At 52.8% G+C, this 12,922-nt stretch overlaps 4 protein-coding genes across 4 annotated transcripts; 1 reads left to right on the forward strand and 3 right to left on the reverse strand.

Moving 5' to 3' along the window:
* Positions 1-195: 195 nt before the first annotated feature.
* COCVIDRAFT_33593 (hypothetical protein) lies at positions 196-1,108 on the forward strand (the record flags this gene model as incomplete). The annotated part of the gene is made up of 2 exons (XM_014706119.1): positions 196-717; positions 773-1,108. 2 exons carry the CDS (start codon positions 196-198, stop codon positions 1,106-1,108), a joined length of 858 nt encoding a protein of 285 aa, XP_014561605.1.
* Positions 1,109-2,206: 1,098 nt separating this feature from the next.
* COCVIDRAFT_86620 (hypothetical protein) lies at positions 2,207-4,055 on the reverse strand (the record flags this gene model as incomplete). The annotated part of the gene is made up of 2 exons (XM_014706120.1): positions 2,207-3,696; positions 3,764-4,055. 2 exons carry the CDS (start codon positions 4,053-4,055, stop codon positions 2,207-2,209), a joined length of 1,782 nt encoding a protein of 593 aa, XP_014561606.1.
* Positions 4,056-7,899: 3,844 nt separating this feature from the next.
* Positions 7,900-10,722, reverse strand: COCVIDRAFT_22552 (hypothetical protein; the record flags this gene model as incomplete). Its single annotated transcript, XM_014705994.1, has 5 exons — positions 7,900-9,113; positions 9,163-10,213; positions 10,273-10,390; positions 10,470-10,501; positions 10,672-10,722. The coding sequence occupies 5 exons, from the start codon at positions 10,720-10,722 to the stop codon at positions 7,900-7,902; spliced, it is 2,466 nt and encodes an 821-aa protein (XP_014561480.1).
* A 738-nt stretch (positions 10,723-11,460) lies between these two features.
* On the reverse strand, positions 11,461-12,516 carry COCVIDRAFT_33596 (hypothetical protein; the record flags this gene model as incomplete). The annotated part of the gene is made up of 1 exon (XM_014706121.1): positions 11,461-12,516. One exon carries the CDS (start codon positions 12,514-12,516, stop codon positions 11,461-11,463), a length of 1,056 nt encoding a protein of 351 aa, XP_014561607.1.
* Between the last annotated feature and the right edge of the window lie 406 nt (positions 12,517-12,922).

The raw sequence follows: 12,922 nt of genomic DNA on the forward strand, positions 1-12,922 counted from the left end.
TTTATGCGGCGCTTAGAGCTACATGGAAAGGACCGATGGCGCAACTAGCTCTCTACTTCATCTAAATGATCTGGTATGCTCCTATTACCTCGAATCTTCTGCACTTCACGTATTGCCTTCCGTAACATTAGCAATTGCCCATCAGTAGCAGCATTGTTGAAGCATTCCTCCACCTTTGTTACCCCGCTATCCACCATGTCGGCAAGCACACTCGATATCAACTCGGCCTTCGACCTGCCGAATTCGCAGTACAAAATTCCGAAAATCGGGTTTGGTGTCTATCTGTCACCCAAGGATGTATGCGTCAAGTCTTGCAAGAAAGCCTTTGAGGCAGGCTATCGACACATCGACACGGCGCAGTACTACGCCAACGAAGAGCAGGTTGGACAGGCATTGGCTGAAAGTGGGCTTCCCCGCGAGGACATCTACGTCACGTCCAAAATTATGAGTCCTGGCGAAGATGTCGAGTCAACGTACAAAAAGGTTATCGAAAGTGTTGAGAAGCTTGCTGGGAAGGATGGCTATGCGGATCTTTTCCTCATCCACACCCCGAATGGAGGCAAAGAGGCAAGGAAGACAATGTGGTTGGCACTGAAGAAGGCCAAGGAGGCAGGAAAAGTACGAGACATTGGCGTCAGCAACTACGGCATCGGACACATTGAGGAGATTGCAACCATTGACAGCAAGGATGCTATTCCTGCTGTAAACCAAATCGAGGTTTGTATTAAACCCCCTCGATTCAACTACCCACATACCTGACCAACTACACCAGCTCCACCCCTGGTGCCAGCAGCGCGAAGTCGTCGAATACTGCAAAAAACGAAACGTCATAGTCGAAGCCTACTGCCCCATTGTCCGCAACGAAAAGGCAAACGACCCGACACTTGCCACCATCGCGAAGAAACACAACAAGGAACCCAACCAAATCCTCATCCGATGGAGTCTGCAAAAGGGATTCGTACCGCTGCCCAAGAGTGACAATCCTTCGAGGATTGTCGGCAACGCTGATATATACGATTTTGAACTCGACAAGGAGGATATGGCTACGCTGGATGGGCTGGATCAAGGCGCAGACGGTGCAATTGTTCAGGCTGTTGATAATTCTTAGGGGTGGAAAAAATACGTTTTACAGAATCGAAGCCAATTTGAAAATCTAACATCAACGTTCCCGGAAATCGATGAGCGTAGTCTGTTCTCCAAGGGCCATCTTTACCATGGGTGATTACTACCTCATCGTTTCTTAAAAACATTGGTATTAGCATAGCTTTTTCTTTTTTTTCAGAAACGAGTATTCCAACACCAATCTACGAGAAGATGTTTTTTTCTCTTTCCTTTTAGGCTTATGAATAATCTTGGATTTAAAATATGATTTGCGAAGGCTATAAACCTAGTAATGTCGGGATAGACAAGTTGCCTTGGAGCCACAAAAAAAACATGGCGTTCTGTTCTCGCGATTGCCCCCCCCCCCCCCCACCAGCCCACTTTATGTATTATATGGAACCCCACTACTTGAATTGACATGGAAAAATCTTTTAATTGAGGTCTGAACGCATTTGTGGGTTACTGGTGGTTTCACGCCGTGTTCTGATGGACATGGCAAATGTTCATGTCGATTTGTTTTTTGCAGTTCGTGTGTGGCTGCACATGATAAATTGAATTATTTTCCAAAATGCCATCGGTTTTGTAGTGTAGCGGTTATCACTCCGGATTCTGATTCAGGCGTCAGAGTCTTCCGGCAACCCCGGTTCGATTCCGGGCAAGACCTCATCGTCTTATCCTTTTTTTGCTTTTCTAACCATTTTTTCTAACTTATGCACTGGGAACGACAAGAGGCACAGTTGTTCTTTTTGATATGAGTTTGAAATTTTTTGTTGTAGCCTTTTTTGCTGGTGTAACGCAGCTTGATATGGTCGAGTTACGGATTACTATATAGATCCCCTATATCTAAGTGAAAGCATAGATAAAAAGGAGATGAGTAAAAAAAGAGGAGGTTCGCAAGGCTGCGCAAGTGCCCGGATGGAGAGGGCGACATGCCGCCTGGTACCACAGAGGAGCACCGCAAAACACAAGAAGGGAAAAGAGAAGTGGGCAAGTAAATGTAAGGCGCCATGTCGCTAAACGCTGGTAAAAAAAAGGAGAAAGTCGGCTGTGTCAAAAGAAAATATGACGAGGGAAAAAGAAAAATATGCCGGGAGGATTACATCTATCAACAGAAGAACTTGTAGACCTTCTTCCACCTAGGCCATTTCTTCTTTTCTTCACGCTCTTCCTCGATCAGAGCCTGGATGTTGAGTTCCCTGATACCCGTGACGAGATCCATGTTGTGCGAGCGAACGACCGAAGTGCGGAACCAGAACTTGTAAGGAAAATAAAACGCCAGTGTAACGGGGAGGGCAAGGTAGACGCTGAAGAAGCGTTGGAGGCGCTGGGAGGTGGACAGAACGGCCATGTCGATTGGAGCGACGGAGACGTAGAACTGGGCGACGAGGACGAGGATGTTGAGGCCGAAGCCGATGTAGGAGCCGATGAGGCCCGGTTGCGAGCGGAAGGCGAGTTCGCTGAGGCTGTGGCCTTGGACTTTCCAGCCCTGGCGGAAGCGGATGTGTGCGAGACAGATGGAGGCCCAGGTGAAGACGGCGGAGAGGGCGGAAAGGGCGAGGAGCCAGTTGAAGGCTGCGTCTTGGAGGCGGCGTTCTGCTCCAGCGAGGAAGGCGAGGAGGCCGAGGGAAGAGGCGAAAGCGATGGAAACGAGAGGGCGGCCTTGACGGTCGATGTACGCAAAGATTCTGGGGGCTTGGTTCTGTTCAGCCAGCGCTGCGAGTGTGCGTGAGGAACCGTAGATGGACGAGTTGCCGACGGAGAGGACAGCAATCATGATGACGGCGTTGAAGACGGAGGGCAAACCTTCGATACCGGCATTCTGGATGGCAATGACAAAGGGAGAGGCGACGGCGTCGACGTTGTTCTTGTCCTGGAGGAGGCGTGGGTTGTTGTATGGCACGAGCAGACCGACGACAGTGAGCGAGACAATGTAGAAGAGGGAGATTCGCCAAAAGACTTGCTTGACGGCCGTGGGAAGCGACTTGCGCGGATTGGCCGTTTCAGCAGCAGCAAGACCGACGAGCTCAGTACCGGAAAAGGCAAAGGCAGCATTGACGAAAACGCTGCAGAGTCCTTTGAAGCCGTTGTTGAAGGGTCCTGGGTCCCGCCAGTACTTTCCTCCAATGTAGCCGCCGTCTGGACCGCCGCCAATGTTGATGATGATTCCGAGGATGATGAAGCCAATAACTGCGGTGATTTTGACGATAGCAAAGACAAACTCGGCCTCTCCATATCCCTTGATACCAAACAGATTGATGACGACAATCAGGACCAAGAAGATGGCGACCCATGCGTTGTTGTTGACGGCGTCGCCGTTCCAATACTCAATGGTGAAGGTGGCAGCGACAATCTCGAGGGGGAGCACAACAAGCCATTGCAGAGCGTAGTTCCAGCCCATGGCAAAGCCCCAGGCGGGATCCAGGAAGCGTGTCGAGTATGCGGAGAAGGAACCAGCAACGGGAAAGAGGACGGCCATTTCGCCCAGTGCGTGGACGGTGGTGTAGAGCATGACACCGACGAGACAGTAGCATATGACGAGCGATGCTGGACCACCATTTGCTAGTGCCTGACCAGAGCCGACAAACAGACCGGTACCTTTTTTGATGGGTTCGTAATCAGCGGATGGACGAGGTGGTTGAGTGGGAGAGGAAGGCATGCTTACCAATGGAACCTCCGATAGCTATCATCTGCAAGTGGCGACCCTTGAGCCTTCGAGCAAGTGGCGAGTTTGCAGTATTTGTTGCAGCAGCCTCTGGATCAAACATGTTGCTATCAGCGCCGACGGTTGTCTTTGGCGTCATGGTCATGGCGAAGTTGGGGTCCCGCTTGAAGCTGTCGAGCATGCGGCGGCCGAGGCCTTCATTGTAGCGAGAGGACTCGCCATAGTAGTCGGATCCCTGCGAGGCTCTCCCAAAGCTCTTTTCGGTGCCGTACATGTCGTCGTCCATGGTCATCGGGGGGTCGGGCAAGGCAGCAGGGCGCCGGACAGGACGGCACAGGGCAGCCAGACAAGCGACACAAGGCAGAACAGGCAGCGCAAAAGAGGGACAGGTGCGAGGCGATTCTGCACGGTGGTCGGTGTCGCTGCAAGTTGCGGAGACTGAGATGGAACCGATTGCTTTTTTGTCCCGGGCGAGCGGGCGCAGGGACCGGGTTATTACTTATGAGAGCAGGCCGTGGTGCTGACGGGCAAGGCAGCTCTGAGCGTACCGGTCACTAACTGGATGTGTCGGTAAGAGTGTACATACATGGCACACTAGACATGTCAGTCCGGGGCCAAGGGTCAGGGATGGTCGAGGCAGGCCCAAGTTGCTGGGAAGGGCTGGATATGGATTGACCAGGTAGTGGGGGTGCCATGTCCATTCATGCAAGTGGGCTGGGGTGAGGGCAATTCACATCACCGCGCATCGCCGTCTGGACGTGGTGTGTGGATGGGTCCAAGTATCCATGTGCGCATATCCAGATGATATCACATCCAACCTCGTATTCTCGGTCTTCTTCTTCTTCGTCTTCTTCGTCTTCTTCTTCGTCTTCGTATCCCTCCTCTCGCCATGCTGCGGCCATGTCCATGTGCCAGCTGTTTTTAGCCTTGAGCCAGCCAGCCGTGCTTGGCCTCGTCGCCTCCACTAACCTCCAGCCGTTCGAGCGGATGGCGCCAAAAACAGCCAATCTCGGTCGCCTAGCTGGATTCTCTCATTGCTCCAGATTTGCGGCTCGCGTGGCCGCCGGCGCTACCAGACGGCCTCGGTGTCTGTCTATGCTACCGGTCGCCCTTATCGCCATGTGCTCGTCGGACGGTCGAGTCACGGCTGGGTGGGCGGTAGCTTGCCCCTCACCTCCCTCCCTCCCATCCAACACCCACACCAACTGATATGGACAGCCACCATCCATTGCAAGATTGCATCCATCCGACTTTCCAAAACCCGTCCTACCCGGCCCACGATGGATGCATGCTCCTTTGCAGCGCGTCGTGGTGGGACGGCTAAAATCTCATTGCCTCTTACGCACTCGGCCATGGCCCTTGACAGCCGCCATCACATGCAGGTACGGTCCACAATTCGTCAGTAGCTGCTTCATCCCTCTCCCGCTTCATAAACCCATCCTCGGTCTGTCCAACACCACGCCACAATAAAACGTGCTTCGCCTTACCTAAGCACACATGCTCGCAATCCGCCCGACAACGGCCCGTCTCCAACAACCACCACTCTCCCTCCGTGCCAGCCCCGCGCAACCTCGTCGGGAATCAAACACACAGCTTCGCGCATCTCAACCCACAACACACACTCTCTCACACAAGGCCAACCGTGATTTCCATCCTTTGGCCCCCCACTTTCTCTCTTATCAAGTCCGAGCACTAATCGTCTCACCATCCATCACGGGCCTAGCCACCATCTCTTTCGTCTCTGCCATTTCGCTTACAGAAACAAGAACACGACAGAGACAGATGTCAGTCTTGCCATTGCTATCGCAATGCCCGCTTACGGGACGTTGCTCGGCAGACGGCATGAATCAGACGCCAACCACTTTTGGTATGCCTTCCCATGCCGGTTAGGTCAGTGGCACGCCCAATTGATAAGGCCAGCCACCACCGGGCGGCCCTCCATGCAATTCCCCTCATAACCTCTCTACTGTGTCCCGGCCCAAATAGCTAATGCCATTACGTGCCTCTGCAACCCGGACAAAAGCCAATCTCATGCACATGTTAGAGAAACTTCATTCGTATATACGTACTCGTCGCGTTCCCACCCTCCCCTGAACAAGTTCGCCCCGAAAATGATCGACAGATTACCCATGCCATAGCCTTGCCCTTTTTCTTTTATGTAAACTCCGCAGCCGCAGGCGCCTTTTTCCAACGGCCAGAATAAATAAATACCGCCCCCAGCAATCATTTGGAACTTATGCAACTGCACTTGGGTTTGCACATGCAGGTTCAAGGTCGCCGTTCTTCTGACGCAAGTGGCGAGATCGGCGGCTCACCACTCGTCTACCACCTACTGTTGTAATACCAATTGCCAATACCCTCATTAAACTCTCTCTTGTTGAACACAAAATAAACGATAATGGCGGGCAAACACGAACACCCATTATCACGTATTATTATTGATACTCCCAAGATGATATTCGATCTTGCCCCCCCAGCGTGATTCCCATATGTCGATCCGCGTTCCCGCACAAACGGTCCCCCCCTGTGCAATATGTGTCCCAGGTTCCAGGAAAAAAAAAGGGAGCGCGACACAGAGAGAGAGAGAGAGTAGACACGGAGAACTAAAATGGCGTTTCTGCGGCCCCGTGCACGGCACGCACACGCACGCACATGTGATTTACTTACCCCCCATTCGTGTGTAACAACCCACTGGCACCGTTTTTTTTCCCTCCACCTTTTTGCTTTTTACCCGAGCTCACCGTTGCAACCAAAAAAACCCCCCCAAAAAAACGGTCTTGCGGCATGTGATTGGGTTTCCTTTTTCGGGATCCTTTCAATCCTGTCTTTTTACTAAACTAACGCGTATTTTCCTTTTTCTTTTTTTTTTCTTCCTTTGTATGAATCCCAAGTGAACTATCACTATATCTGTAATTGCTAATTGCTCGTTCAGTCTAGGGACACGGGAATTGCGTGTCTGACTTTTTTTTTCCTTTCCCTCTTACTTGCTTACTCAATTCTCCCGATTATTTACAAGTGGTAATTATCAAACACCGCATGCATTATTTTTTTTTTGGCGGAACCACTCTATCACACCCCCTGGTTCAGTCACGTACATAAAGTCAGTCCACTTACGATTGCTTACTGTTACTACTGAAGCAAGGCATGTAAATCATTTACTTTATCATGGGAGGGGGAGGACTTTGTTTGCGTGCTTTGCCTCTTCTCCACTCCCCTTTACCCTGGCTTTTCAGTAAAAAAATTTAATAGGAAGAAGATGCTGTTGTACACCGTGACACACAAAAAACACCTTTATTGATTACATCGATGTAGCATTTTCCTCTTTCGCAAAAAAAAGGGGGGGGAGAGAGGAGGATACGTGATGAACTTTCCGGGTCCTGACTTCACCGCTTCTTTTTTTGCTTGCTTGCGTAACCCACCCCTGGTGATTGCGTATGTGTGTATGTATGTATGTATGTATGTGTATGACAAAAGTTGGAGACGATGATTTGGAGTAAGTTCATAGCTCCTCACGACCGATTGCTACCCTTTTTTTCATGTAAAATATCGATTCCGGGAGATTGGGTTCGGGAGGTTCCGGGTATTTAACCTCATGTCGGTGAGTTAACATGTCAGCACTATGTTTATCGATCTGCGTGATGACATTCATTTTACGAGGGGAGAGATACGAGAGACAGAATGTGGGTATGTGAAAAAGTTACCGAACTATCAATTTTTTTTCGCGCAGATTAAGAAAAGAAAGGGGGGGGGAGGGGGTAAAGGGGAAAACCTATAGACGCCAAAGGGTATGCTTGTATGAGTGTGACGATGCCAATGCAAAACGAGAGATAGAGAGAGAGAGAAAGGAAAGAAAGATGGCTTACTACATTGGTAGAAGAAACACCCAAGGGATATAAGAAGAGTAGATAAAGGAAAAAAAATGTATGCGGGGATCTGGGAATGATGCCATGATGAGAATAAGAAGAAGAAAAAAGGGTGGAGAAGTAAAGGAAAAAAACCAACATCTACAACAACAACAACCCCACAATCGAACAATTGTCTAATCCGATCAACTCAACCACACAGGCAAGAAATGAAGAAAGAAAAAGAAGAAACCCCAGCAACAAAAACAACTTTTACCTTCAAATCCCCTCACCTCAAGCACCCTCAACCTTCTCTTTCTCCTTCTCCTTCTCCACTTCAATTTCCTTTTCCTCCTTCATCGGCGGTGTAAGAGGCGGTCCTAAAACCTCCTCTACAAACTCGCCTTCACCTAAGCGACCCCCAAATGTTTCCACCTCTTCAATCTCCTCTTCCTCCTCATCTTCCTCGGTAATACCCAGGATCTCGCCGCTGCGTCTACCCTGCGAACTCGTGCCACGACTTCCTGAACCACCCTCGCCGCTTCTGCTGCGCCACCCACCGCCTCCCGAGCTGCCGTTGCCAACGCCCGTGTTGACGTTGAGCATGGGGCCTTTGAAGACGCTGCGTTTGCGCTTGGCAAAGACTAGGCCGGGGGATTGAGGAGGCATTGCGTGGCCGTTTCCAAATGCGGCGCTGGATTCGCTGAGGCCGGGTGGATATCCGGAGCGGACAACGCGGATGTTCGAGGGGAAAGAGGATGATGTAGGTGTAGCAGGTAGGACTTTGATGCTGTTATGGGGAGATTTGGAGGGTTTGTGCGAGTGGCCGGATGTTGAGACGGCGGGGGAGGCGAGTGAGGCCGACGAGGTTGACGAGGCTTTGCTGTGAGAGTGGTGGTGGTGCGGCATGCTGCGGATCGAAGACACGGATGATGATGTGGACTTGCGCCCTCGGAGACCACCAGACGACCGGCGGTATGATGACCGTGGTGTCAATGGAGCTGGGGATGCTGATAGTCGTCTCACAGAGCCTGAGCCGTGTGTAGAGGTCCGCGGTCTCGTAGAAGCCGGTGCCATTGGCGGTGACTTTGGGTTCGTGTAAACAGACGACCGGTTGGCTGTGTTAAGCCTTCGTCTTCCTCCCTCTGGAGACTTATTTTCGGGCAATTTTGGTGACTGCACACTACTAGCTTTCGAGTTTGGCGACCGTGCGCGCTTGGATGTCTCTTTTATCCAATTCCGGAGGGATAGCAGATGGCCAATGATGGGCTGCTTCCGACGCGGCTTGGGTACAAATCCGTTTGGTGAAAGGAGATCGGGGTTGGAGACAACCTGTAGCATGCTACTACGTGATCTTCGTCTATCGATATCTTTCGCAGGAAGTGGTGGCCGTGACGCAGAGTGTGATTTGCGTCCTCGAGGAGGGTCAATTGGAGGTAGGGGCTTGTCGTCAATTGTGAGGTTGGGAGAAGTGAGCGATTCCGGGAGACGCGGTAATTCTGGAGCACCTAGTCAAAGTTAGCATCATTCCCTAACTGAGAAAATTACTTGACTCACCATGTAAACTGCTGCGGTTGGCCGTTCTACCGCGACTTTTTGGTGTTTGGGGTAGGTGGTACCCTTCTTCGTCCATCTCCCTAATAGTAGGCGCGAGTTTGTCGAGACGACTACTTGCAGCACTCAACCGTCGAAGACTCTTCGCTTCTGCCTCCCTTTCTTTTCGTTTCCGCTCTCTCCTCCTGGCTTTTCGTTCTTCCTTCTCGAGCAACAATGCCCACCAACCGGCGAGAGAGTCACATCTTTGTGCCAATACATTCTCAATCACCATGTCAATGTCGACTCCAGCAGCGCGCATACGCTGCAAAACCTCCTTCTCTAGTTCGGTGGAAAAGGGAGCCGGCTGTTGCAGCTTTAGCGTCTCCTGCTGGCGCGGCGCATGTTCCGACAACCAAGGGTTCTGGAGTATGTCGGCTAAGGTAGGACGCAGAATCGGTCGTTTCGAAAGCAATGACTGGCACAACTCCTTTGCCTGCGGAGGAAAGGAGTCTGGAAATTTTGGCTCCTCTTTCAGGATTCTTGTCTTGGTAACCATTTCATCGTCGTCGTCAAAAGGCAGCTCGCCCACCAACAGGGCATAGAGAATGATGCCCAAACTCCAAACATCTACTTTTTCACCAGCATACTTTTCGCCCTTGAGCATTTCCGGAGCACTGTAGCAAATTGTCCCGCACCATGTTTGTAGATAGTTTGACTTGCCCTCGTACTCGCGGGTGAAGCCAAAGTCAACCAGCTTGACATCGCCGTGTTTATCCAGGAGAATGTTCTCGAGCTTGAGATCGCGGTGGACGCACGACTTATTGTGGACATAGGTGACGGCGCCGACGAGCTGGGTGAAGATGCGCTGGACCTTGGCGGGCTCGAGAGCACCCTTGGCCAGGAGGTAGTTGTATAGTTCATCGCCGGGGCAGTACTCGAGCACCAGCCATACCATCTGCTCCGTGACTATGACTTCGTACAGGCGAGCAATGTGGGGGTGTATAAACTGGCGGTGGTGGTGGATTTCACGCGCGAGGTTGGCATCGTCCTTTCTCGCGCTCTTGAGCACGACCTGTGTGGTGGTCAGCGTTATGGTGCCAAGATTGCGACCATGCTCCGACAACGACGCACTTTGGAGCCATTGCTGAGTTTGTGCGAGGCCAAGTAGACTTTTCCAAAGCTGCCCTTGCCTATCAGTCTGCCGACGGTATAATTGCCGACGGTCTTGAGGTCGGTGGCCGCGAATTCACTGTTGGGGGTGTCAGGACACGGGTGCATGTGAAGGACGCGCCGGGAGCGCGCGCATGGTGTGGCAACGAAGGGCTTACTCGAGTAGCTGTTTATACGAGTTTGCAAGCTGCTGTTCACGAGGAGTCAGCGACGGCAAGTCTCTCCATCTCTTCCAGTGTTGCATTCTCTCATGTCCTTTGCCCAATTTGCGCTCGTGGGATTTGCTTGTTGCGGGCGCACAGGCGTTTGGCTGGGGCGGCAAGGGACGGATGATGAGAGTAAGACGAGGAGCAGACATACCTTCTTCCTCTGGGCCTGAATCTCAGCCTGGGCTCTGAGATTTGACTGCATGGAATGATGCGCCGCTGCTCCGTGGAATCGATTGCGCAACCAGCGTCATCTATGGACAGGCAGGAGTGTGGACTGGCGAGCGCGCGCCGCGGACGGGGACGAGGGATGAGACGGCGATGCGGTAGAGGCCGTTGGTAGCGAGTGGAGACGGGCGGACGGACGGCAAATGCCAGGGGCCTGGGATGGTCGACGGAGGCAGAGATAAAGATGTCAGGTCTGGCCGGGCCACAAATGGGAGAAAACTATGTACAGTATTAGTTGTGAATATCGAGGGGATCCAACGGCCGCCGTCAGCTCTCTCCTGAGCTTGGTCACGACTGGTGCTGCCATGTGTTCGGGCTGCGCGATCCTGGTCGCAGATCTCCGAGATGCCGCTCGCCTGGCCTGCACGGAGAGAGAGGCCCCCCCTTGGACATGGGCATGCTCATGCTCACACTGCGACAGCAGCAGGGCCAGAGACATGTCCGACACGCCCAAAATAAAACAAAGAGCCTGTGGGGTTTGAAGGGTTTCAGCACTGCTGGCCCTGAAGCGGGCGTGCACGGCGAGCCTCTTGACCTCGACGGTTGCACTGGCACAACAAATTAATATAATAATATCACCCTACTACCCGTCCCACGAACCGAAACAACCAACAAGCAACTCAGGGCGGATGCAGCCCTACCGAAACACAAACAGCACAGACACGCCCAAGCTAAGCAACCCAAAACAAACTTAGACTCCCGCACCCTGTCCTTACTACAGCTTGCTCCTCACACCCGCCGCGCCTATGTACGTCTGGCCCAATTTCAGCATCTCGACTGCCTCTTGCACCATGTCGTCGACAATCTGCTTTGCGGGCTTGATGTCGTCAATCACGCCCGCGACCTGCCCCATCAGGAACGGAATGTCCACGTCCTTGCCGTCGTCCATGTCCTTGGTAATGGGCACAATGCCCGCCTCGGTCAGCTTCTTGATCTCGTCCTCCCTCTGATGCCATTCCTTGATGTAGTCGTTATACCGCACCCGCAGAGGGCGGCCGCTGACAACCAGTGTGCGACCAGTGTCTGTGAAGTCGGCCGTGACAACATTCTCCTTGTGCATCTTGGAGCAGCCTGCCTCGGTTGAGGCGACAAAGCGCGTGCCCACCCATACGCCCTGCGCGCCTTGCATCAGACTGCTGGCTAGACTGCGGCCGTTGTAGATGCCTCCTGCAGCCACCACCATGGCCGGCTCGCCTGTCAACGGGCTCTTGTACTTGCGCGCAACGTCCACCACAGCCGGTATCAGGATGCTGTTTGCAATGTCGCCCGTGTGGCCACCGCCCTCTCCGCCCTGGGCGCATACAATGTCCACGCCAGCGTCCAGCGCCTTTTTCGCGTGCTTGGGGTGCCCGACCATGTTCATAATCAGGATGCCCGCCTCATGGAGCCTCTTGATGGTGCGCGCAGGAGGCACACCCACCGCGCTCACAAACAGCTTTGCTCCGTTCTTGATGGTCACCTCGATAAGCTCGTCCAGCTGGCCATGCGTGTAGTCGTGGTTCGTCTTGCGCGCGCTGCCGCCTACCTGAGGCAGGGCAAGATCGACACCAAAGGGGAGATTCTGGTCATCAAGGTTGGACTTGAGTTCGTCGATGATTGACTGGAGCTGGGCAGGCGTGTAGCCCAGACCGCCAATGACACCAAGACCACCAGCGTTAGACACTGCGGCTGCGAGAGGGCCTCCAGAGGTTCTCGCCATGCCGGCTAGGATGATGGGGTACTGGATGCCCAGCAGCTGGGACAGGGGCGTCTGCAATACTGGTGGCGCCATGCTGGTGAAAGGGAGAGAGCTTTGTGTGGCGCCATGACAGGTCCGGGGAAGTGGATGCTAAATAGCGCGCCTCCAGCTTCATGTCTCCACATGTTCAGGCCCCGGGTATTTGCCGGTAATGGGCATCGAAGTTGGCGAGTTGCGATGGCCATGCCTCGGTTCATGCTCGTGTTGTTTCCCCGCAAGACCCTGTCGCCGCCCTCGGCCAATCACCATCCTCCGACTACTCCCTCTCAAGTAGTGTACACATCGCGACGCTAGCCAGACAACCAAGAAGAGCAGTTTGGACTATTTGTGGGATTTTAGAAGCTTTCCTGCTGTGCTCATGGTAACCTCTTGTAGGAATTGAAAAAAAATACACCACTCCACCCTGGCTGCACGCCTCCAGTCCTCCAACCCAATGCTC

Source organism: Bipolaris victoriae (genome assembly GCF_000527765.1).
Source record: "Bipolaris victoriae FI3 unplaced genomic scaffold scaffold_5, whole genome shotgun sequence".
NCBI lineage: Eukaryota > Fungi > Ascomycota > Dothideomycetes > Pleosporales > Pleosporaceae > Bipolaris > Bipolaris victoriae.